Source organism: Cricetulus griseus, chromosome 4, assembly GCF_003668045.3.
Source record: "Cricetulus griseus strain 17A/GY chromosome 4, alternate assembly CriGri-PICRH-1.0, whole genome shotgun sequence".
In the NCBI taxonomy this organism is placed as follows: Eukaryota; Metazoa; Chordata; class Mammalia; order Rodentia; family Cricetidae; genus Cricetulus; species Cricetulus griseus.
Window position 1 is genome coordinate 66,347,049 of NC_048597.1, and position 24,385 is coordinate 66,371,433.

A 24,385-nucleotide genomic window follows, 5' to 3' on the forward strand; every position below is an offset into this window, starting at 1 on the left:
TCATAGGGCAAGCACAGCCTCCTTGGTTTGCTTTTGCTTCCTCTCTCTGCACACACCTGCTTCTCCTTTTTGCTTCTTAGCCATGCTATGGCACAGCACAAGGCCTTTAGCTGAGCCAGTGCCCTGTTCTTAGACCTCAAGCTGAACAAATCTCTTTTCTTTGTAAGTTGACCAGCTCTAGGAGTTTTGTTATAGCAATGGAAATGAGACAAAGACCCCTGGGCTTCCTCCTCTGCCTAGAATGTTGGGCCTTTCTTCATCATCTCTGCTTCCTTGCATTCTTCTGAACCCAACCATAACAACATCCTACCATAGGGACGCTTGTCCTGACTGCTTCTGAGCCCATTAAGAACTGAGCGTCTTTCCTTCTGTGTACCCTAGTGCTTAGCCCATCACAACCCTGTCTCCTTCTTTGTCCTCTTTTACAAGGTGCTTGGTTCATGAAATTCTGTATTTTGTTTTTGTTGTATTTCACACACTCCTCCCTAGTCTGTATCACGATCGTATGTGTGTTACATTAATATTTTTAGGTTTTATTTGTATGTGTATTTATTTGTAGAAATTTATTTACATTATGATGTGTGGAAAAAAAAAACAGAACAACTTTTAGAACAGCATGCAAGTCCCAGGAATCGAACTCGGGTCATCAGGCATAGTGGTAAGCACCTTTACCCACTGATCCATGGCCCCAACCCCACACTAATGTTTGGTTGCATACCAAGCATTCAGTTCAGCTTCTCAGAAGCATACTTGTCATATTATGTCTTTGACCAACCATATGGCCAGTCCAGAAAATTAACTAGGATGTGGCCTATGACTATTTTAAAAATGTATTAAATTAGATATGAGGGACACAATTTTTTAGCCAAAAGTCAAAACATGTGATCTAACAAATATGACTGAGTATTTTCCTTCCCAGTGCATATAAATACATAAAGCCTACAGCTATACAGCCAGGCAGGCTTGTCATTTTGCCTAACTGTGTTATCCAAATACACCAGCTGACTGTGAAACAGCAATGGCTAAGAGTGAGTGGTGTCATCTCATTCAGCCTTCTCCACCATCCTGAGAAGCAGATCACTTTCACTTGCTGTTTTACAGGAGAGGAGAGTGAAATTTAAAGAGATTAAACATCCTGCCAAAGGCTACACAGCTATCCATGGATGGGTAATCCAGTCGGTCCTCTCATTCAGCAGTGCTGACCTAGTCTCGACCTCCTAACCTCATTAGATCATCAAAAGAGCCACTTTGGGGCAAAAATAGCCATGGCTTCCGGAAATTTTTATTAAAACTCTAAATCTCCAGGCAATAACTTTCAGAAGTCATGATTCAGACCAGCAGTGATGCCTGAAAACAGGCTCCCGGGGCTGGCGAGTCTTCTGCTAAAGAGCCGCTAGTACTGCTGGGAAGGAATGCAGGGCCCTGGAGTTTAGAACCACCTGTGTTTCCCCCTTTCTTGGTCTCTAGCCATCACTGCCGGCTGAAAGGCGCTGTCCTGCCCTTCCTCTGAGGAGTCCTCTCCTTCAGGTAGTTCCATATTTGTCAACAGTTTTCATAACATCTGGAGCACTGGCCTTGTCCACTGGCCATAAGCATAATGATCATCTGGACACCCATAAAAGTACATGCTCCTGGACTCCGCTCCACAGCTGTCAGAGTCTACAAATCAAAGGCTGGCAACAGCCTTTCAACTGGTTCCCCAGGGAATTCTGAGGGATGCCAATACCTGAGAACCTGAGAACCGGAGGAGGAGCCCCAGTTCCCATCTAGCAGCAGGAACAGCTTGTTAGAGAGAGGGGAGCCAAGGGCTCCATCGTGAACGACTAACCCAGAATCTCCATTTAAACAAGATCCTTGGGTGAGATACACAGATACGTTTCTGGGTACAGTGGGACAGTGATACCTCCTCAAGTGTTTCCCATTGTAGCAGGCATAGGAAATGAAAAGACTGACTTGACTCAATGGAGGTATAGGTGAGAATGCCTGCTGGAACACAGGGCTCAGCCTGCCCCAGACCTCACGTGCTGCCCTGGGATTGAAAAAGCAATGACTCAACGCAACCCATCAGTGGCACAGCCGGCCGGCATTGGCCTAAAGTACTCCCGACCCTTCTCAGGGAGTTTATGAAGTACAATGACCCACACTTTTCCCTACCTGTCATTTATTTATTCTCACACACATCATAGAGTCGGAAAGGCAGCTGCCCAACGAACCGGATCTTGGAAATCTTCACAGGGTGGAAGAATACAGTTTTAGGTGAGCTACTGGAGAAACACAGAAAGCATGGCTGGTGGGCTGATGAGTCAGCCACCACACCTGGGGAGAAGCAAGAGCCTCCTTCCTGTGAAGAGTGTACTTTCTCCCTGGCCCACAGAGCTGAGGATTAGCAACCATCGAGGAGGCTTCCTCTGTCTTGAGTGCCAAGAAGAATGTCATTTTGTTTAATCCTTCTCTAGCAAAGGCTGTCTGCCTGTAAGCAGGACAGGTGGCCCCTCTCTTAGCCAGCCCCTGTTAATGGAGTGACAGTTGGGGTGGAAGGAATGGAGTACCACAGGGACACTTCTTGCTGAGACTATCTGAGCAAACCAGAGTGTCAGGGACCCCACTTGACTCCGAAAGCCCCCCCGCCCATTCAAAAGGACCCCAATGATTGATTTTAATTCCTGTCTCCTAAAGAAAGCACTGAAAATTTGTAATGGTCAGATGGGCAAGCGCCTCCTTTGAAGCAAGTCGTCTCTAAAAAAGGGTTATGTGGTCTATATACATACACCTAGGAAGCCAGTGGCCATGGCTCCCAAGCAGCCCACCCTTATTCCTTCTCTTCCCCAATCTGTATTAATTCTGTCACTCTGCTTCCTCTGAACCGAAACTAGACAGCCATCGTGTACTGGGTCTGGTTTAGTATGGAGCTTCCCTCATCTCTCTTAAGACATTGAGTCTCAAGTCTTGAAAGTCTGTTTGGTCTTTGTACCCTGCCCAGGAGGGAGCTGTACACTGATGTTTAAAGGGCATGCTGCCATTTGCTACCTCAGGCTGACTTCCACAGGAAGGCTCCTCGATGCACTTCCATAGGACAGCGTGCCTTTCCTGCCCTAACCAGGAACCTCAGGGTACCACTAGCAGTTCTCCCAGAGTCCGTGATGTCCAAGACATGAGCAGATTTTTTTGTTGTTGTTTCTGACAAGAACATGTTAATAAATTTTCTATTCCTCAATAATCCGATTGACAAGTGTTGCAAAATAAGACTGGGAAACTTGGGGGCTTGGGCCACACGGTCCAAAGAGCAGCGTTATTTCTCAGGACCAGTTCAACTACAGAATGTTGACTGAAAAAGTCTCTCTACTTCATGATACAGGATGAAGAACAAGCTGTGGTATTTTGAATTTGGTACCTCGGAGACCTTTGCAGCCACCTGTAAGAAACTCCATGACCACATAGAGCTGGAGGTAAGTCTAGTCTATCAGGTAGACCATCCTGTCCCCAGATATCTATATGACCTCATTTAGAGGGCTCTGGTTGTTGGTGAATTCCTTCTTACCCCGTGCAAGTGAATCTTGGGGCTCTGGGATCCTTACAGGCATAGTCATTCTGACCCTCAGCCATGATTTCCACTTAAAGAGACAGTTACCACCAAATGAACAAGGGAAGTGGGCTGCTGCCAGGGTTACTGTGGCCATGACACAGCAAGGGTAGTACTCATGGGCTGAGAGTTGATTAGAGCATCCTCTGTCTCACCTGCCTCAAAGAGCTGACTGGCAGGTGCCCAGGAGCAGTCCTGAGGGTGTGTAGCCTGTACACAGTCACAAAGCTCCCTGTGATCTGAAGAGCCCTTTGTCATCATCCTGAAACTCTGAATATTTTTTTTAACAAAGAGTTGTGCGTTTTCAGTTTGAATTGTGCCCCACAATTACACAGCTCATGCTGTCGGTGTGCTGTGTTTTCCCTAAGACTTCCAGCACTTGTAGCAGCCTGCCTCAGACAGTTTGCCTGTTGGCGCCCCTTGCCTGGGTGATGAGCTCGCCTGCTTCCTGCCCCACTTTTGCAGCACTGCTCTGCTGAAGTCTTCTAGTCGACTGCCAGGAGCGTGTCTCTGGCCTATTAGAGACCAGATTTCTATTCACACCTGCTGTCTTCACTTGCTGGGCCTCTGCCTGTGGATTCTTAGCTAACAATCCCACCTTCTCCTGGAATTCAGACCTGCAGTCTACTTTGCACTTGAGAAAAACATATTCAGGCAGGTGAGGAAATCTCCTACCATCTCCCCCAATCCTGATAAAGAAAAATCAGGTCTAGAAGCTGTTGTGAGCCATGAGCCTCTGTTGAGGCCTGGCCACCCCTCTGACAGGAGGATTAAGCCTGTGGCAGAGTGGGAAGGCCCTGCCACTCCCTGCTGGAAGGAAGGCTGTGCCCATGCTCACAGGGAGTGTTCATAAACACAGCCAGAGGTTCCACAAGGCTACTTGACTCATCTGCAGGCCTCCCCTTTTTGGTTGCTGGGTTACTGACACCATGGTGGGAGGCACCTTTCTGCCAGCTTGGCTACAGGGCATAGAGGTCCAAAGGCTAAGAACCTGTGTCTCCAAGTGATAAGTGGCTGAGGCCACCTACACCTGGGAGAAGCTGAGCAGCCAGCCCTCCTCATTTATGCATAAATACACTGCCTGGGAGCTATAGCTGAAGGAGCTGAGTGTGGCAAACAGATCTGTGTGCTTTCTTCCTCTTGGCACCACCCTCTGTTGGGGTCTCTTTAAATATACCGCTAGCGAGGGACAACCCTGCCTAACCACGGCCAGCTGCAGACACACAGCAAGTCCTTGTTCTCCCTGCAGCTGGCCTTGACACTGTGCCCAGAATACAGCAGCTCAGCTTCCCTGCCTCTTTGGACCGCCCCACTGGCTCCAGGCTGACCATGCCTGCCGGTCCCCTTGGGGTCCAGGATGCAAGCTGCACTTCCTCAATCACACAAGGAATTGGTGGCCTGGTGGCAAATGGCAGTGGTGCCTAGGGAGTGGGTGGGCTGTCGGGCTGTGGCTTGTTGAGAGCTTTCAGAAGCACTTCCTGTTTCCCTTGCCTCTTCATAATAACTGTTTTTAGCATTTATTCATGAGAGTAAGCTTCGGGAGTCGGGGCTAGGATGTCATGTGACAGTGGGTTGGCAGTGGATTGAGACGGGCACCATTTCTGCATCCAGAGGACAGTGGATAGTCCCAGGTGGTAGGATCAAGAGGAGACTCTGAAAGACAGAGGGTAGGGCAGGTGAGTGACAGGTGTTAGAAGGCAGGGGAGCATCAGGAGGAACATGGAGGAGAAGCCGGTAAGTGGCCTTCTGTGTGTGGCTGCTGCAACTGACAATAGCACAGGGCTCACCAGCTCGAGGTCAGCCAACCTGGGAAGACTCCTTTCAGACACCACCTCCCTTTACTGCTTCCGGAACCACAATAGCATGGAAATGCAAGCTGTGCCTGAGAGGGTTAGAAGAGTAAAGAAAAAAGGAGGGGAAAGTTAAAAGGAGACAGAAAAAATCAGTGCTTCAACTGCAGGCTGTAACCTGTCAGTGTTCACACAACAACCCAGGGAAACAAGCACTATTACATCTCTTAAATAAAGCTCCAATGCATCCAGTAACTGGACCAAGGGTTCTTTGCCTGAACTAGGAAGGGAAGATCCCAGGTGTTCTGGAGTGAGTGGAGCTTGGAAACTGGTAAGCAAGTTTATCCACCAAGTGTTAAAACTCGGCAAATCCTCCAACCTCAGGGCAGTCTCTTCCTCCTTCCTGCTCTCTGTGTGTGTGTGTTTATGTACATGTGTATATGTACATATGTCTGTGTGTATATGTATCTCTGCATGCATGTGTATGCATTTGTGCAAATGTGTGAGTATGTGTGTGTGCATGTATGTGTTCACAGTATATATTTGTACACATGTGGATAAAGGTATGTATGTGTACACAGGGGTGATGTATGTGCTGATACATGTTTGGATGTGTGTGTGTCTGTGTGCGCACACGTATGCGCACACGTACTGAACTGTAAAACTTCGACTCAGCTCAGGCAACCATACCACCCTGCCTAGGAGTGCTAGGCTAGACACAGTCTTAGCACCCACCTGAGGAAGCAAAGAATGATGCAGTACAAGAATAGTCAGAGGACTGCCCCAATGTTTACAAAAGTTTTTCTCACACAGCACCTCATTTCTCCTGACCAACAGAACATGAAGAGTGGGTATTCCTACCTCAACTAGTGGATGAGAAAATCTGAAGCTGAGGGCTCAATAACTGAGAAAAGGCACAACTATGAGGAACACAGGGACAGATGGTAGAGTTTGTGAAAAGTTCATAGTGACAGTGAGTGTGCTAGCTCCACTTGTGGCAAGGACCTGAGTTTAACCAAAGGGCAGTGGACAATGTAATCCCAGCACTGGGGAGCAGAGGCAGGCATTGCCGTCCAGCGACTCTAGCTGAATCAGAGTGCTCCAGGTCCAGTGAGAGTCTGGCTCAGAAAGCATAGGCTTGGTTTTTCATCCGGACTGACAGTCAGCTCTGTCCTGCCAGCCAGTTCCCAAATAACCACACCGAGACTTGTTACTAATTATAAATGCTTGGCAAATAGCTTAGGCTTGTTACTAGCTAGCCCTTACATCTTAAATTAACCCATATTTCCTATCTATGCTCTATGTGGTGGAACCTTTTTCCAGCAGGGCATGTTTGTCACCTGCTTCCTCTGTGTCTCACTGGTGACCCCACCTTTCTTCCTCCCGGCATTCTCCTAGTCTGGCTCCCCTGCCTAACCTTTACCTGCCTAGTTATTGACCATTTAACCTTTTATTAAATCATTTAGAAGGCACCTTGGCAAAGATATGTCTTCACAGTGTACAAAAAGATTATTGCGCAACAATAACACTAGGTAGAGAACGATTGTGGAGGAACCTGACAACCTCTGAGCTCCACACTTGTGCACAGGCACACAGGTGCATGCAAAACCGCACATACTACAAACACAAACAGTTGCACACATTTGCTTATACATATACAACACAAAGTTGAATGGCTAAATTAAAAGGCTAAGAGGTATTTTGTTTTTTTTCAGGCGAAATCTCCATTAAATGTCACAGACATGGCTTGCAGCCACTTTCTTTCATATTGGTAGCTAGAAGAAATAGGAAACTTGATCCCATCTCTGACGTAAAGTTCAGGTGACTAGAGAGACTAGTCCCCAGAACACACAAAGCTTGTTAATAAAAAGCCCACTTAAGTAGTGCTAAAAAAACAAATGAAAAGAGTCTCCGTGAACCATGGGAGTCAGAGCCCTGTGGATCCTGTCTGAAGAGCCCAGCCCAATGCCTCAGGCTAGAGGGAGGTAACACCACCATGCCCCCTACCCTGGTATTCACTGTTCACCTGTGGACACCTAGTCAGCACTGGAATAGTGCAGAGTCTGCACTGAGGTTCACAGGACTGTCACCCATGTTCTGCCCTTGGGCTCAGTGACTTGCTGAACTGGGTGCCTATGCCTCAGTATTTTCACCCATAAGACAGGGGTGGCAGTGGGTGGGCGGTCAGCCTAGTTCCCAATGACATTAGTTTAAGTTCCCAGGGCTTTGGGGCTTATTACTTAACTGGCATCGGTGCTAAGTCCCACAGAGTCTACAAAGCAGCCCTCCTCGGCAAGTGTCCTAATTATCTTGGTTCGTAGAGCAGGAAGGCAGGATGACAGGCGGTTGGATTTCACCTGCATCCACAGTCTAGATGGCCTGGCTTAGGCTAGCACCCTGGGAGGCAGTAGTGACCAGTTTCTCAGGGAGGTTCAGTGCCTGTCCTGTCTGTAGATTATTTGCTACTTTATTCTCTGCTAATCCTGATAAATTTAAAAACCGGCATGAAGAGATTTGCTTATCTCCCGGGAGCATTAAGAAATATATGGCAAGCACTCACCAGAGTGCTTTGTTTCAGGGAGCCTTAGGCCTGCATCTGAACAGGGTGTTCAACAAGGTTGTTGGCTTGTTGTGCAGCCCGGCCAACTAGGGGCTGTCCAAGGCCAATTCTCAGAGCTGGCTTCCAAGAGGCCCCTTTATATCTGTTCTAACCTGATTTCACCTGAATAAAACAGTGGGGGCGGAGTGAGGAGGCTCGTCTGACTCACCACCCCCACCTTAGGCCCAGAATAGCCTTGCCAAGGATCTTAAAGTTTTTGGAGCTAGGTGGGGCAAAGCCGGCAGGCTTCAACTGGAAGAATCATCTTACATTCCATGGCAGTTATTTTGTTTTCTGGGTTAAAAATAAGAAATCCCCCAATTTGTTGGTATTTAATCTAATCTTAAGATAACGTTCACAAGAAAAGGCTACCACCTTCAGCACAGATGGGAAGGTCATGAAAATCTAGAAGCTGCTCAGAACACTGTTAGCTAGCATGTGTGTGTGTGTGTGGGGGGGTGTCTCTGTATGTCAATTACTCAAGTATTAGGGAAAATATATCTATTTTCCTCACTCAATATTTATCAATATTTCTCCTTTAATATTTTTCAATATTGCATCATTCCTTTAAACAGTTTTTGATGAAAGAAATAAGATATTATATGTAAAACTGGAGTCCCCACAGCCTGCCTTCTTTCTTTAACAGGCAGGTACACACACTTGTGCACACACACATACACACACACACACACACACACACACACCAGCACCCCAGCGTTCTGAGACCACTTCAGACAATGTGGAACTGGTTTGCTATTTGAACTGTGATTTGGTTTGGGTTTTTTGTTTGTTTGTCATTGCTGAGTTTCGTTTTCATTTGCTTGTTTGTTTTTAAGAGTCTTGCTATGTAGGTGCACAGGCTGGATTCAAAACCACACCCCCTGCCTTAGCCCCGCCTCCCACACCATCACTCTAAAACTGCAGCCCTGTGCTGTGACACCCCCCACTGCTGCCTTACTTTTAACTGTTCTCTAGAGCTCCACAAATGCCCAGCCCATGAGGGGCAGAAGGTAGCCTTGAGACCCTGCCAATGGGAATGTAAGTGGCAAACCACCTCAGGGAGACATCTGGCTATGCATATATATGAACCTGGAAGTGTGTTTATGGACCCTGTGACCTGGCTAGTGCCTCTCCATCTGCACCTGGGGAACTTGCTTTACCCCAGCTTGAGCATGGAGGTGCCATGCAGTGTCTTTATTACAACAAAATGAAACTGACCTAAATAAGTCTTACAATGTCACTTTAAAAAGACAATGTGGTGGCAGCTCACACAACTGTCTGTAACTCCAGTTCCAGGGTACCCGACACCCGAATACAGAATACATGCTGGCAAAACACCAATGCACATTTTTAAAAAAAGCATCAAAAGACAATGTGGATGAGAATGCTAAATGCCACTGAGTTGTATACTTTTAACATGGTTATTTGTATGTTTTATGAATTTAACTTTCATTAAAATGTTTAATGGAAATTAAAAATTATAAGGGGAATTTTCAGGGCCTTACGCCAGCAACATCACACCCAGTAGATGACTGGAATCTTGCCTATAAAAATCCTAAATGCTCATAGCATAACTTGTGTGTGAAAAGAAGTTTCATAAAGCAAGGTGTATTGGGTTAACCTATGATCCCAGGAGTCAGGAGGCTGAGACTGGAGGAGCCCAGCAAGTTTGAGGCCAGCCTGGGATACACAATGAGTACCAATCCAGACAGCTACATAATGAGACCTTGTCTCAAAGCAAAAACCTTCATAAATAATGAGTCAGATCACTTTAAGATTGGGCAGATCCCTTTAGCTAACTGGTCCAAAGCCACATTTTAAATTGCTGTGTGTGTGTGTGTGTGTGTGTGTGTGTGTGTGTGTGTGTGTGTGTGAATGCCTATGTGTGTATGTGTCTGTGTATGTTCATATGAACCATAACATGCGTGTGGAGATCAGAGAATGCTCGTAACCCTCAGATCTCTCTTTCTGCCATGTGAGTTTTGGGTATTTGTTGTATAACAAAACTTCTCCTGGGGAGATGCAATATACATGTTTACTCATCCCAGATAGGAAACCCACAACAGACCAAAGCACAGATAACCACCAAAGTCCAATTTGGTGAATCAATGAGTTTTATTGGGGTTACTTAGAGGAATATGAGTGAGGAGTTGTTTACAGGACCAGAAATGACTCAAAGACAGCTGCAGTATGAAAGCCCACTTCAGCATGAGTGACAGCTCACAAAGCTGGGACCCTGGAGCACACCGCACAGCCTGTAGGTCACTCAGTGGGTTAGAGTGTCCTTTCCAGGTGTCTCACTTAGTTTAAGCCTCTCCCTGGCAGCTCAGCTGCTATCTGCTTCTTCCCACAGCAGCTCTAGTCTCAGAGTCTTTGCAACATGGATCTCCCCCTCTGGCAGGGAGGAGCCTAGAGAATCTGGTCAGTTTCAGGGACTTCCTGAAGCTGTTTTGAGTTGTTACCTTCCTGTTTATAGAGCTTGCCTGCAGGATGGAATGTTTCAATCTCCGAGGAAACTGTTACTTAGCATAGTAAGCAAGTACCTCTACTTCAAGTAACTGTGCCAGCCTCACCAATGCCATTATTACTCAAAAGGCAAAGATCAAGGACTTCATAGATTAATTAGCTTGATCAAGTTCACTCAGTCAGTGTGTGACAGAAAAGAAAACATGGCTCTCAGGGACCAACTGTGTGTTCTCTGATCCTGTCTCGCCCACTGCACCCTGCTGTTTTGCACACTCCTAACTTGGAAGGGAAGGAATTTTTGTTTTGTTGTTTTTTGTTTTTTCGAGACAGGGTTTCTCTGTGTAGCTTTGGAGCCTATCCTGGCCCTTGCTCTGGAGACCAGGCTGGCCTCGAACTCACAGAGATCCGCCTGCCTCTGCCTCCCCAGTGCTGAGATTAAAAGGAAGGAATCTTTAAGCTTTGGTATCTTCTGACATGACATGAACTGTTAGCCTTTCAGAGCATGGAACAAATAAGTGGGGATGGCCACTCAGACCAACCAACCAGAGTGGATTAAATAGAAACATCTTCACGGGAGAAGGAAGTGAGAAAAGCTAAAAGCAAAGCTAGGGCATCGTTGGGTGAAAGTATCCTGGATAATTTCCTTCCTCAATCAAGCCAATGGGACCCTGTGTCCAGCAGCAGCCCCAGTGTAGTCACCCCAGGCAGCTCTGACCACCCCAGGCTTCCTTTCCAAGCCCATCTGCCAGGTGTCAGCCATGGTTTCCTAGTTCTGTCTCCTAAAATGTGTGTTAATCTTCACTGGTTTCAAAAGTCAAAATGACAAATGCATCAAAAATATGGAGAAAAAAAAACTGGAAATGTAACCAACAATCTCTAAAGGAAGCCCCCTATGTGGGGGCTTCCTCTCAGACCCCAGGTTAGGCACAAACCACTCAAACACTTGTTTTCACAGAGAAAGCCTTTAGTAAGTGGGGAAGAAAAGTTAAAGTGGCTGCTTTCTGACTCGGGCAGAAAAGCAGCAGCAAATGACCTTACAGGAAAAAAAGGGGATGTCTGTATTAGGATGGGTTAGGATGCAGTAGTATGTTTTGATTGGTCATGCTAATTATATGAACCAAAGGGGGCTTTGATTGCTGGACTTCAATACAGAGATAACTGGACCATGTGGTCAGCCTCAGGAGGACCAAGTGAGGGAATAAGGGAATAGACCTTGATGGCTAGCATTAGGAATATAATCTAAGGGGTTTTAGCAAGGCAAAGGGAATGGAAGAGAAGAGCAAGGCCTGCCAGAGTCACATATTCTAGTGAGCAGAGTATCCCTTCAATCTCAACAATCAGGCCCCAGCAGTGCTAGGATTACTGGCCTCTTTGAATCCATGAAATCCATTTTCAAACATGGTTCCACGATGCATGCCTCCCTACCTCTTACCCATGCATTGACTACAAGTCTCCTTCATGGACTCAGCATTGTTCTGCTGACTCAGGAAAAACCTTTTGTAAATTCCCCTTATGAAATTCCATTGTTTGCTTTCAGCTCTGATGCAAATTCTTCTCCCCCTCAAATGACCCTCTTCTTGTATTTCCTGCTAATGTACACCCTGCAGTTCATATCAAGTTCTGTTCAAGTCTATATACTTTTACTTTTCCATTCTCTTCTATCGCCTTTGTTTCTTTGTGAATTGCTTTGATTTTCCTTTGTCTTCAGATTCCTGACAATAACATACTTTGTGTCTTCCAAGGACTTGGGAATGACTTTTAAAGATTAAGCCTCATCCCTACATTTTGTCTAAAACAGCTGGGTGGTGTGCAGTGTGTCTGATAGTTTGCCCCAGGAAGCCTCAGAGGACTGGAACAGGAGTCCCATTGCTGACATTCCAGGTTAGAGCCTTGTCCCCAGCAAGTTTCCGGAAGATCCTGACAGCTAACCTCTGCCCCAAGAAAGCTTAGCTTTTGGCTGCCAAAGTCTCTTGGTAAAAGAATAACTTCCCCAAGCAATGTATCTTTCAAGGTTGAGAGTGAGCTGTGACAGCCTGTCTGTGGGAAATGCATTAGCTTCCTTAGATGTTCTAGAATATTGAAAAGAATCCATAATCTTCCTTACCACAATCCACGATTCAGGTACTTCAGGGAGGAAAAATACTCTAATCCTTCTATTCCCTATACAACTTGACTGTCAAACAAAGAATAGAACAAACAAATATGATTTATGGAATGCAGAAGAGAAATTGTCTAATGCCTGTGAGGTTATAGAAGGAAAAAATTCGGCTCTTTAATGAAGGGCAAACACAGGACTGACTAAATGTCCTTATGCATGAATATGTGTGCCTCAAGTCTGTTATGATCCACAAATCCTAGCACTTCCATACAACATCTTGATTACCATAACAATTCTGTATCCTATGTATTATCCTCATAAAGTCTCATGAGTATAAATAAGCACTCATCATTAAAGGCACCGTGGCTCACACCTTTAAATCCTAGCAGAGACAGGCAGATTTCTATAAGCTGGAGGCCAACCTGGTCTACTTAGCAAGTTCTACACTAGCCAAGGCTACACAGTGAGACCCTGTCTCAAAATAAATACAATAAATATTCTAAGACCAGACGAGTTTCACACCTAGGTCTGTGATGCCAGCCCCACAGATCCCCCCAACAATGCCAGGACACCCCCTGAGGGACAGCTCTGTATTACACTTCCACTGTGCAACTAATGCACATGAGTATTTAGTTGACAGGCCAACACTCCCCTTGAGAGCTTGTCATGTGCACTGAATGGTTAGGACACTCTGAAACTAGGACACTCTTTTCATTTTGCAGTCACGGAGCCAGCAAAGAGCCTAAAAGGAAGTACTTCCTCAGCTGCGATTTGCTGATTTAAAAAAAAAAAGTTGAATGAAAGTGTGAAGCTCTCGTATTTAGTGTGAACATTAATAGAAATTGCCAGTGACCACTTGAAGTCACACCTTTTTGATGGCAACTGCTAAAATGAAAGAGAGCCACCTGCTCTGTTGTAACACAATGTGGGGAATGGATGCCAGAGCTAACAGCCTGGCACTCGGACCTCTTAACCCCCCAGAGAGTGGGAAGACATCCCACGTCCAGCTCTGAGCTGTCACAGAGGGTCTGGACAACTGTGAACCAGGACAGGAAATGCCAGGCTTCTCCCACCTCTTTCCCACCGAACTGAGTTAAAACACGGTGTGGGCAGAACCAGTATGGCAACGAGGATGCTGGGCAGTGAGACTGGAGTGAGTGACCCTGCAAGGCAGAAGAAAGGGCCTCCTTTCTGAGCCCTGCTTGTTGCCCAGAAGGCTACCTGTCCTGGAGCCCCACCAGGTCCTAAGGCTACAGTTCCTCACTGCTTAATGGAGTTGGACTCTTAGAAAATCCTATCCAGACAGTGGCCTCAGCTCTCCAGAGAGGCAGCATCCTGAGCAAGAATGCCCTAACATACCAATGTTTTTCTAAACTTGGAGAGGTGGAGCTGTGGAGAGGAAACGGCTTTGCCCTCTGTCCAATTCTGAGGCAACCCGCCACCAGCAGCTCTGAGAAACAGCAGTTCTGTTTTGGAAACTGGCACCCAATGCAGGCTCACTCCTGGACATGAACTTGAGCCCCCAACCCCCACCCCCAGCTGCAGCACTCTACTTCCAGCCTCTCTGCCAATACCCCCTTCCAGCTGCCCCTGTCAAAGGCACCATTGTGCCTTCCTGGCATAGCAACAGAGTAGGGCTAAAGAGGAAGAAAACATTTTCTGCCCATGGGATGTTCTTAAGCAGGTTGTGTGTGCATGGCTTCAATGCCACATTCCTTGAGCCCACACGTATTCACCAGGACTCCAGCATCCCTGTCACAGATGGCCTTTCCAGGCTAGCTAGCTGTCAGAGAATGTGGAGCACACAGCTGTGAGGTCAGGGCTGGGCAAAGAGGGGTGGCAGGACAAGGTGCTTCAGTGCAGCATGCAATCGCCTGCCAGAGTAAACGCTCAATTTCAAATCTCTGAACTAGAAGGGATATTTTAACGTACACACTCTAGAAAAGAGTCATTCTAGCACATCCTAATATACATCCTAATGAGTGAGCCTCTGGCCTCCTCCTGATATTGGAAGGGTAGGAAGCCCTTAAGAAGCTTAGAAAATCCCATGTAGGCATTGGCCTCGTATCTAGATAGCATGGACTTTCAGAACATTCTCCCTCATACTGAATAGGAGTTGTTTGTCCTGTTCCTTGCAATTAATTCTGGCATTTGGCACACTGCTTGGAGTATCATAAATACACAGTATGTGTGATGTGTGGATGTGTGGATGAAGTCCCCATTTGGCATATTACCATTCTCCTCACTCTTGCATATGACTGCCTTTCATAGGGCTATTGGTGTATCTTTTACATAGTATCACATTCATTCACAACAAGCTATACATTCCCAGTTCTTATATGCCTCCATAATTCTCCTGACTACTTTATTTTTTAAGGTTTTGTTGTTGTTTTCTGTACCGTATGTGTGCAGTATTCCTGGAGCCAGAAGAGGGGTATCAGACCGTTGGAACTGAAGGTGCAGACAGTTGTGATCTGCTATGTGGGTTCTGGGAACCCAACTCTTGTGGCTGGCTCTTGGCCACTAAGTCCAAGTATTGGGTGAAAGCCTGGAGATTTGGATGAACCACAAGACTCCTGGTCCTTTTCTGAGAGAATGTCTCTCTCCTTTACTGTGGAGCAGCCTTATATACAAACTTACAAAAACCCAGGTCAAAGGGTTCACAACAGGATATTGATCTCAGTGGGGTGAGGTCAGAAAAACAGGAGGCACCTGTGGTTATGCTGGAAAACAACTCTTAGAGACCCCATGGGGGCTGGGTTCCAACAAACCCAGGTCCTCTGATGAGAGCACCAAGTGCTCTTAACCACAGAGCCATCTCTCCAGCCCCACCTGACTACTCCTGTTAGAGAACACGCTACACATTGTCTCACAGGTCACAGCACTAGCAGATTGTGCACAAGCTCTCTACATTGATCTGGCTTCTTGATCTTGCCACTTGCATCTCATGTAAGAAACCTGGAGGTTTGGAGAAGACAAGCACTAATCACAAGTTTGGAAGAGAAAGACCTTCCTTGGTTTCATCAGGTCATTGTTTCCTCATCTGCAAAATGAGCCTATAAACACTGATGCTGCAGAGTTAAAACAGATTGGATATAAAATATATGATGTGCCAGCTTCGTTAGCTGCTAAACAAGATGTGCTTTAGTCTCTGTGGATGTTATTATCTTACTGCCCACAATAGACATCAGCTCCTAAAGTCCTACCAAATAGCCTCTCCCAACACAGGGGAAGCCATGGCCTGTAGGATTTAACTACACGCCAGACCCGTTTTTTGTATGCAGACAGGTAGACTGCCTTCCCAAGACTGCTCTCTCCACTCAGTGTAGCTTGGTTTCTTCCCTCAAAATACAGAGCAGAAATTCACTCTGAAAGCATTCACTCATCCCTCTCTAGGGAAAACAAATATAGCGACTTCCCTGGCTACTTTTCATATACTCAGAATAAATTCTCCAATTCTAGCCAATAGGCTCTGCAGATAGGAAGGTATGTGCTTCCTTTTGGGTCTCTCTGTCTCCAGCCATCCCTGCATCAAAGCCAACCTGCTTGCGGGTGCATCACCTCCCAACTCTTTCTGCTGATGTTTTATCTTGCTATCGTCAGAGTGTTCATACCTTAGAACACAACAATTGCTCGGTCATTGATTTTGGTTTCCTGGAGACCTTGCTGGTAAGCAGTTAGCAGCAGCTGTCTCCAACACTGTTCTGAGAAAGCCCTGGGGGAATGGGTCCTGCCCTGTTTCCACTCCATTCCTAGATCTAGCAAGGAGTTAAGTTCTCACTTATGCTTGATGGACGAGTGCTTCTGTTTCTGTCTTTTCTACCTCAGCAACCAGCCTTCCATGCCTCTTCCTGTTGAGGGGTGTGGGGTGTGGTACCTTAGCCATGATCAGAGATTACTTCCTGCAGACTAGGGGTAGCATTCGAATCACTGCCTGTCCTGGGACATTGAGTTCACTTAACCATCACTATTCACCTAGACAGGTGGGGCAGATTCATCTGGGAAGATTTTGTCGCTGGTCTTCTCAGCACAGCTTGTTTTCCATGTTGGGAAAATGAGGATTTCTCCACGAATTCTTTGCCTTTCAATTCACAGGTAGTTATGTTGAACACCCAGTATGGATTAGATATGCCTGGGTCTATGTGGAACACTGTCCTTAACCTTCTATTGAGCTTCATGTCTCTTGGGGGACATATGGCAGAACATACGTCATATCCAAGGGGAAATGCAGAAAGGGAAGACTTGCTTACCTGCTAGACACTTGGAACAGTTTTAGGAGCCACTGCATCTCAGGCAGGTAGGGATTTATGAGACATAAAAGGGGCAGTAAACAGGCCCCAACTCTTTGGCCACATGGAACAATTTAATCTCTTTAACAGGCAGTTACTAGGACCCAGCTAACTAGCAACCTCGGCTACTATCTTCTTTCTAAACCAAAGAGGACAGACCAGCTAGGGTCCAGTCTTCCCCAGGACCCTGATGTGCTCTCTAGACTGCCAAGCCAAATCAGAAAGGACTCTTCCCCGTCCTGCCCACCACGCCCTGTCTTCTCCAGGGCTCCACAGGACCTTAGAACTACACAGGGAGATTTACAGCAGCTCTCTCTGCTTGATGCTTGCTGGTTCCCTTAAAAGAGAGGCAACGGAGGGGAGAGTTACCCAGGCTTAAGCCAGTTTCCCAACCCCTGCCCTTCAGGCTAGGTCTAAAACTCTGACCAGGTATCAAAGGAAACCCCCCTACCCCAAACCATCAGAATCCAGTTAAAGGTCAGGTTTTGGTCCAGCTTGACCTCAGCCCTCTCCCTCCACACTGTAATTGAAAGACCTTTTCTATAGACACAGCCTAGTATTTCTGGCTCAGCAGGAGAGCTCCTTCCCTGGGTTGGGTCACTCACTGGGAAAACCCTCAGTCTCGTCCTTAGACCCTGCCTCCAAAGAAGAAAAGTACCGGAAATTTATAGATCACTGCCCCCACCAAAACCCCAATTAAACCCAGTTTAACACCTTCGGACAAACCGGCAATTAGAAAAATAGGGGACTGTTGAGAAAGTTAAGGAATTATGATTGCCAATGAAGAATGATGGTGGCTGAAGTAATTGTAAAGACACACAGTATTTACGGACAAAAAGGGAGAATTGGGTTTGTTGTAGAACAATTCGACGTGCATGTGGACCCTGAACAAGATTGGCAGCCAGATGTAACCTCTATGCTGGGTCTTTCTTTTTCCCTCTATTTTCCTGCACCTTTAGAAATACCCATAATAAAAAAAATTAAAACAAAGTGAAAGGGAGGGGCGTATCAGAATAATGCAGCCGCAGAGCACCCTGGAAAAGGAATTCTCCAGGGAATCGGAAGCTGAGAGCCAGAGGAAGCCCCCAGAGCTCTTCTGGCCTGAGCTCCACCTCCTTGCTCCCCCAGCCGACCCAGCCCAGTGGTGGGTGGAGCTTCGATACAAAAACAATCTGCCTGCCGGTGGTGTGGAGAATCCAGGTTAAGGATAACCAGTCTAAAAACTGAAACAGGTCGTCAAATAAATAGAATCTCTATCCCTGAGGACCTGCATAAAAGGGCCGGCAGGGCTGGGATGCAGGAGCCCTACCACCCCTTTTCAGGTCAGAGACGAGGGCCTGCTACAGGGTTCACGCTGCTCTGCCTCCCTCCTCTCTAAGGCTGTCGACCCCCTCAGCAAAGACAAGAGCTGGGAGACTGGGTCCGCCCGAATTGCAGAGATCCAAAGCATCGGGTGAGGGAGGGGTGAACCCTAATCCTGAACGCTTTAGTCATTTGCTCGTCAAGGCCTGTGGCCTCCTAACCTAGGCTCTGGTTACCTACATATCCACCTTCTATCCAAAAGAACCATCCCCGCTCTGAAGAAGCCAGAATTATGGGTGCTGAAGCCGCTGTGGACCACAACCGACAACCGGGGCCTAGATTCACCCCAGGGCAGACCTCGGTGCCCCTGTCACATCTGCAGCTGGTGGCAGCAGCCATGCAGGAGGGATCTGGGGCTTGTGCGCGCTCACAAGCACCGACTTTGAGCCGCATGCCTGGCTGTGAACGGGGTGGGGGCAGCTCAACCAGGGCTCTGAGCCAAGTCTGCCAGCTCCAACCTAGCTCAGGGCCTCATGAAAAGGCCTCCAGGCTCTCCCTAGAGCCACCCGGATGGGGACCAGGGAGGGGGCTGGATGACGTCATGGAACACGGAGGATTTAGCTGGGGAACAGGCTGTGTGTCCTGTATTCCAGTTAGGCTTGCAGTGCTCCACCCCTGGCTCCACTTTCTCAGACTCAGAACAGCAAGCCTTGCATCTTCAGGGAGTTCCGAAGGAAATGGAGACAGCGGCTAGGAGGCAGGTGTGTGGAGGAGGGGCTGCATTGAAGTGCTCCAGCCAAAACCGGAGGGGGGAGGGGCTGGGGACGACTACGCACAGATGACTCAAGTAATGCAGGAGTTAGGGATTGCCTTGCTCCCACCAAAACTTGCTCATCCCCGCCCTCATTTTCCAGGTGACCACTTAAAGCCCAGAGATATCAAGGACCAACCCAGAATCACAGCAGAGCCAGGATTTACATCCTCTGTCTCCAAGCCCAAGTGTGTGGAGAGTTCAGTGTCAAACACCCCAGGGTCCTCCTACTTCTCCTATTTGCCCCACTCTACACTGGCTAGAGAATGGGAGAGGCAGTCCACCAAGAGCAGACAGGATTGCTCTTCTAAAAGAGACAGCAACAGTTAACACTCCTAACAGGTTATGGGTACAGATAGACAGGACACTTTAAGGCTGCCAGCAAGGAAGGTGACTGTCAGGGAGAGTGCTGGTGGTATTGTTCTTTGGTTTTGTGGGATGTTGTTTTTTAAACAAATCTGGCCTAGAGATGGGATTTAATAACACTAACGTCTAAGCCCTTATAAGATAGAATGGCAGTGGGAGATTCAATTATTCAAACAACAGCTGCAAGCTAAATTTTGCTGTAAATCCAGCATCAGCTTCACCACCTCATCTTGAGTGGAATCTGGCATCCAGTGCCTGTGTTGGCAACCTCCATCTGCATCTGTGTGGTGACCTTGAGCCAGCACCATCACCACCCATTGGGACAGCAGTGTCGTCTCCCTCACTACCAGGAACCTAAAAGGTGATGTAGGTGAAGGAGGTCTGGCCAAGGGTGGCTGTACCTGTTACTACTTCTCAGAAGGGAAGAGACAAAAAAAAAAAAAAGAATAAATTGAGGTGCTGTGGAAGCTACTCCAGCCAGGAAGAGAAAAAGCCATCTGATCTAGGAAGACGTACAGGAAAGGGGACAATTCCAGCCACAGAGTTGAGGGAAGTTCATCTTGAAGTACAGACAAGTTTTGGCACAGTGAACCAGAGCATACATTCCTAATTAGTAATAGCAGAGGAAGGGTGGACCAATAAGAACACTTCCCAAGATAAACTCCTAACAGATCATTAAACACATTGAGAAGGGAAAGGGAAAGGGGCTCTTGTTTCCAAGTCACTGTGACAGCAACAGGGAGGCCAGGATGAGCCCATGCATTAAGGAGGACTATGCACAGAGACACAAAGGCAGCATCTAGCCTTGCCCAGGAGTAACTTCCCAAAGAACACCTCCGACCTACAAGTCTGGCTCCAGGAAGACTGCAGCTGAGAACATTACATGGTGTGCAAAACAACACAAAAGAGCAGAACAAGACATGGGAAGCGTAGTTCAGTAGGGCTCCACCATTCTAGATGTTGTCTTCACTGGCGACTCTCTACCGGTGATGTCTATAAACTTGACACAAACTTGAGGCACCTGGGAAAAGGAGAACCCAAAATAGAGAAATTGCCTCCATCAGATTGGCCTTTGGACTGGTCTGTGGGTTTTGGTCTGGACTGACGGTTGATGTAGGAGGACCCAGCACTTTGTGGGTGGTACCACCCCTAAGCAGATGGTCTGAATTATTTAAGAAGGCAGGCTGAGCAAGCCCTGGGCAACAACCCAGGAAGCAGCACCCTTCCATGGCCTCTGATTCAGTTCCTACTTCCCGGTTTCTGACTTGAGTTCCTGCCCTGGATTCTTTCAGTGATGGACTGTGACCTGGGATGTATAAGCCAAGTGAACTCTTTCCTCCCGGGCTCAGTTTTGGTCAGTGTTTATCACAGCAACAGAGTAGTGAACTGCAACAGGTCCTAAGTTAAAAGTGGGGAAAAGGATGCTGAAGTCCCCACCATGTCCAAGGTAGAACAATGGGGAGCATAATGGCCTTGGAAATCTCACACACCCTTGAGTCCAAGTTGTTCATAATCCTCTAGATATCATTCAGAAGTCACTCTGATCCATGTAGAAGACAGGAGAAACTATCCAATGAGAGGCAGAAACAAATGTCACACCAGTTTCCCAGAGACAAAGGGGTATACTATGAAAACTACATTTGTTTTTGTAGTCCCTGGAAACGAGAGTTGATGGTTGACACCCATGCATGGGTAATATGGTTGACTTCAGATAGATTCTTTTATTACTTTTCTGATAGAGGTTGTCAGGAAATCATTTAGAAAATTCAGTGTGAACATAGCATAGTGTTTTCTGTTTTGGCCAAAAGAAAAAAAAAAGAAAGAAAGAAAAAGAAAAAACAAAACATAGGACTGGGGTCTGCATACCTGGATTTCCATCTAGCTCCAAGGTGAGGTATGTTCTCTTAGGTCCATCTCATCTAAAGCTCCATGATGCCACCTTAAAATGCAAATAGGCTGGTTAGGACCAGGATCCTGAAGACACCACGGCAGTAAAGCACCTCCACGCTAAGGTTGCTACCACACCATGTCTCCCATGTTACACTGACCAAGGGGAGACTTGTTCCTTGGTTTTGCAATTATATAACTTAATCCCCAAATGATGGAAGAGTTGTGACAAAGGTCACAGGACTATGATCTGATTAGACTAGAGGAGGCTCGGACCGAGAACCTGATGAAAGAAATGAACATAAATGGAAAGTCCTGTGTCTAAGCTATATATATTTTTCAATCCTGCATAAGTTCAAGAGAGAGAAACACATGATAAGGTGAGAATAAGGTAGCTGAGATGAACTCATGCCAGTGGAAATGGCAATGTCACCGTTCAGCTTTACACCAAAGAGCTAATAAGGCTCATACCGCATTAGCAAGGAGGACAGTGGTAGGTAACATGTTACATCCTTCCAGGTGCTTTGCACATGTCTTGTTTTATGACCATGATAATGTGATAGAATTGCAGCCCCCAAGAAACTGTGGTGTGATTGCCACCTATCCCACGGAATGCTGTCAGTGCTATTGTTTTCAATGCCAGGGATGATACCAATGAGCCAGGTAATAAACTGTGGTGTGTGCAAAGTAGAACAGTCAAAATAAGAAACATCTGGAAAGGAGGTCCGAAGCATTGGTCATAATCAGGCCAGAGGCTGCACAGCCAGATGAATGGGGGAAGAGAGAATGGTTAAGTCTAAGACTCTTAACTGCTTGCTTGAAGTCTGTGTGCTTCTGCCTATACAGCATGTGATGCCGGACAAGGGACTCTGCTTCCTCTGTGCCTCAGTTCTCCCAGATACAAAGGAAAGTAGCCATCCTAACCGACGGGATGGTGTGGCCATAGTCAATGAGTTTCTTTGGATTTGGGTTTCTTTTAGGTTCTGTTTGAATGGGTTTTCTGTTGGTAGTGGTGGTAGTAGTTTTCTTGTTTGCTTGTTTGTTAGTTTTGAGACAGGGTCTAATGTATCCCACACTGACCTTGAACTCACTATGTAGCTAAGAATGTCCTTGAACTTCTGATCCTCCTGCCTCTACCTCCCAAGCACTGTGCCATGGGCCCAGTGTATGCACTAGTAGGGGTGGTTTTGTGCATGTTAGGTTAACATACTGCTCACCGAGCCCCAGCTACAGACCCCATAAACACCACAGTAATGACAATCCCCTCTCCGTGGTGCACTGACTGGACTGGCTGCATGCAAGGAGGAGGAAGGCCATGCCACTTAGCTCCACGAGGGAGGCTAGGACCAATGGAGGAAACTGGAAGCAAGAATCCATACCCACCTGAGAGAACTTTCAGAGGATCCAAACTCCCCAGTGGAGAAATGAGTTACCAGTTACCAGAAAAGCTCACTGTATTCTTGTTCTGTGGTTGGGAACAAGTCATAAGGTGACAATACTGATTAGGAACTTCAAAGAAATCAGGCGGTGAGTCACTGTGAATGGTAACGAGCTCCAAATCTTTCTTCCTCCTCTGGTGAAGACTCTGAACGTTTGATTTCTGGGTACTTTAGGTCATTTTCTGTTGTCCCTGAATACCACAAACTGGGTGAAAAGTAACAAAAGTTTAGTCCCCACCATTCAGGTTCAGGGACAAGGGACTGCATGTGGTAGGGCCTTTTGCTCCCAGGGACACTGCAGTCTGGAGGCAGCAAAGGCACATTACATTGTGCTTTCCCTCCCCTTCTGACAAAGCTAATAAGATCATGGGGCTCCATTCCCATCTAATCCTAATTAGGCCCCACCTTGTAATACTGTGACAATGGAATTAACCCACCATGAATTTGATGGAGGCCTCCAGACCACAGCAGTAGACAACCCAGGTGGCAGTAAGTCATTACTGCTCAATCTCAGTTGCTTGCCTTTCGTGAAAGAAGCAAGCTAAAAAGCCATGGAGTTTATAGTCAAATTCCACAAATGTCCAGTTTACCTGTGCATTCTTGGGTAATATAGGATATCTCGTTGGGTCCCCTTTGTTCTTCTGTAATTGAAATAAATTAACTACTAATCCCAAGGACCCAGAATCAAAGCTAGTGGGTTTTTGTTTGTTTGTTCTTGCTGTGTTGGTAAGCATTGTGCCAATATAGGATTTACAGCTAGGTGAAGCACACAGACTCAAGCTTTCTGACCTTTCAAACCCCGTGGGGGTGGGGGGTGGAGGGTGGTAGAAACTAGATAAAGAAACTCAGCTCTGTCAGCAAGGGTGTGTGCCAGAGCAACACTTACAAAGCTCTGAGAGACAAGCAAACTGGAAGCTCTCCCAAAGCTGAAAGTCTTGCGCTTCTCATCAGGCAGGGGAAAGGATAAAATAAAGGGATAAAATGAAAATTTTCATTTGTTAAGAACCTACCTAATATTGGTTTCTGGACCCAGTGACACAGCAGACCTACATTGTGATTAGCAAGAATCCAAACTGAGGGCATGAGTTTAGCAACTGCCTTGGTCTAAATTGCATCCACAAGTCTTTCTGGCCCTTTGGAAGTTTTGTGCTGTCTTTCCTGGAGCCAGTAGGACTAGATGGCTCCATCTCACTACATTTCTTACGTCTGAGAAGCTGCCAGATATCCAGCTTCTAAATGACAGTGGTGGGATGGCTGAGGACCTGCCACACCCTTTAAGAAGCCCGCCACACTCGGCCCCATTGTGATCTGCTTTCTCCTTGCTTCACAGTGTGACGGAGTTGAGGTGGACCTGAGCAATATCTTCCTGGAAGGCATTGCCATTCTGAACATTCCCAGCATGTACGGAGGCACCAATCTCTGGGGAGAAACCAAGAAGAACCGGGCTGTGATCCGGGAAAGCAGGAAGAGCGTCACAGACCCAAAGGAACTGAAATGCTGTGTCCAAGGTAAGCGAGCATGAGGATAATTGCTCTAGCCATTGCCCCAGAGCCAGTGACAGAGTGAGCTGGCAAGCCACACAGAACCTACAGCAGGCTTGATGAGGACCCCACAGCTGCCAACGACCTGGTGCTCTGGGAACAGGCTGACTCATCATCCCTGTGGTTCCAAGTTTACAATCTAATTGGGAAGGCAAGGGTCACAATAAAGGACCCCTAGACAACAGTCGGTAGGCAAACCAGGGCTCCATGAGGCTAG

The 24,385-nt window shown here is 46.9% G+C and overlaps 1 protein-coding gene across 2 annotated transcripts in view; it reads left to right on the top strand.

The window, feature by feature from the left end:
- The window catches only part of Dgkg (diacylglycerol kinase gamma), a 163,257-nt gene that overhangs the window by 104,397 nt on the left and 34,475 nt on the right, over positions 1-24,385 (top strand). For both annotated transcript variants that reach the window (XM_035444686.1, XM_035444687.1), the window contains 2 exons: positions 3,356-3,446; positions 23,958-24,135. In XM_035444686.1, the coding sequence (XP_035300577.1) occupies positions 3,356-3,446; positions 23,958-24,135 (269 nt within the window). The remainder of the gene's footprint in view (positions 1-3,355; positions 3,447-23,957; positions 24,136-24,385) is intronic.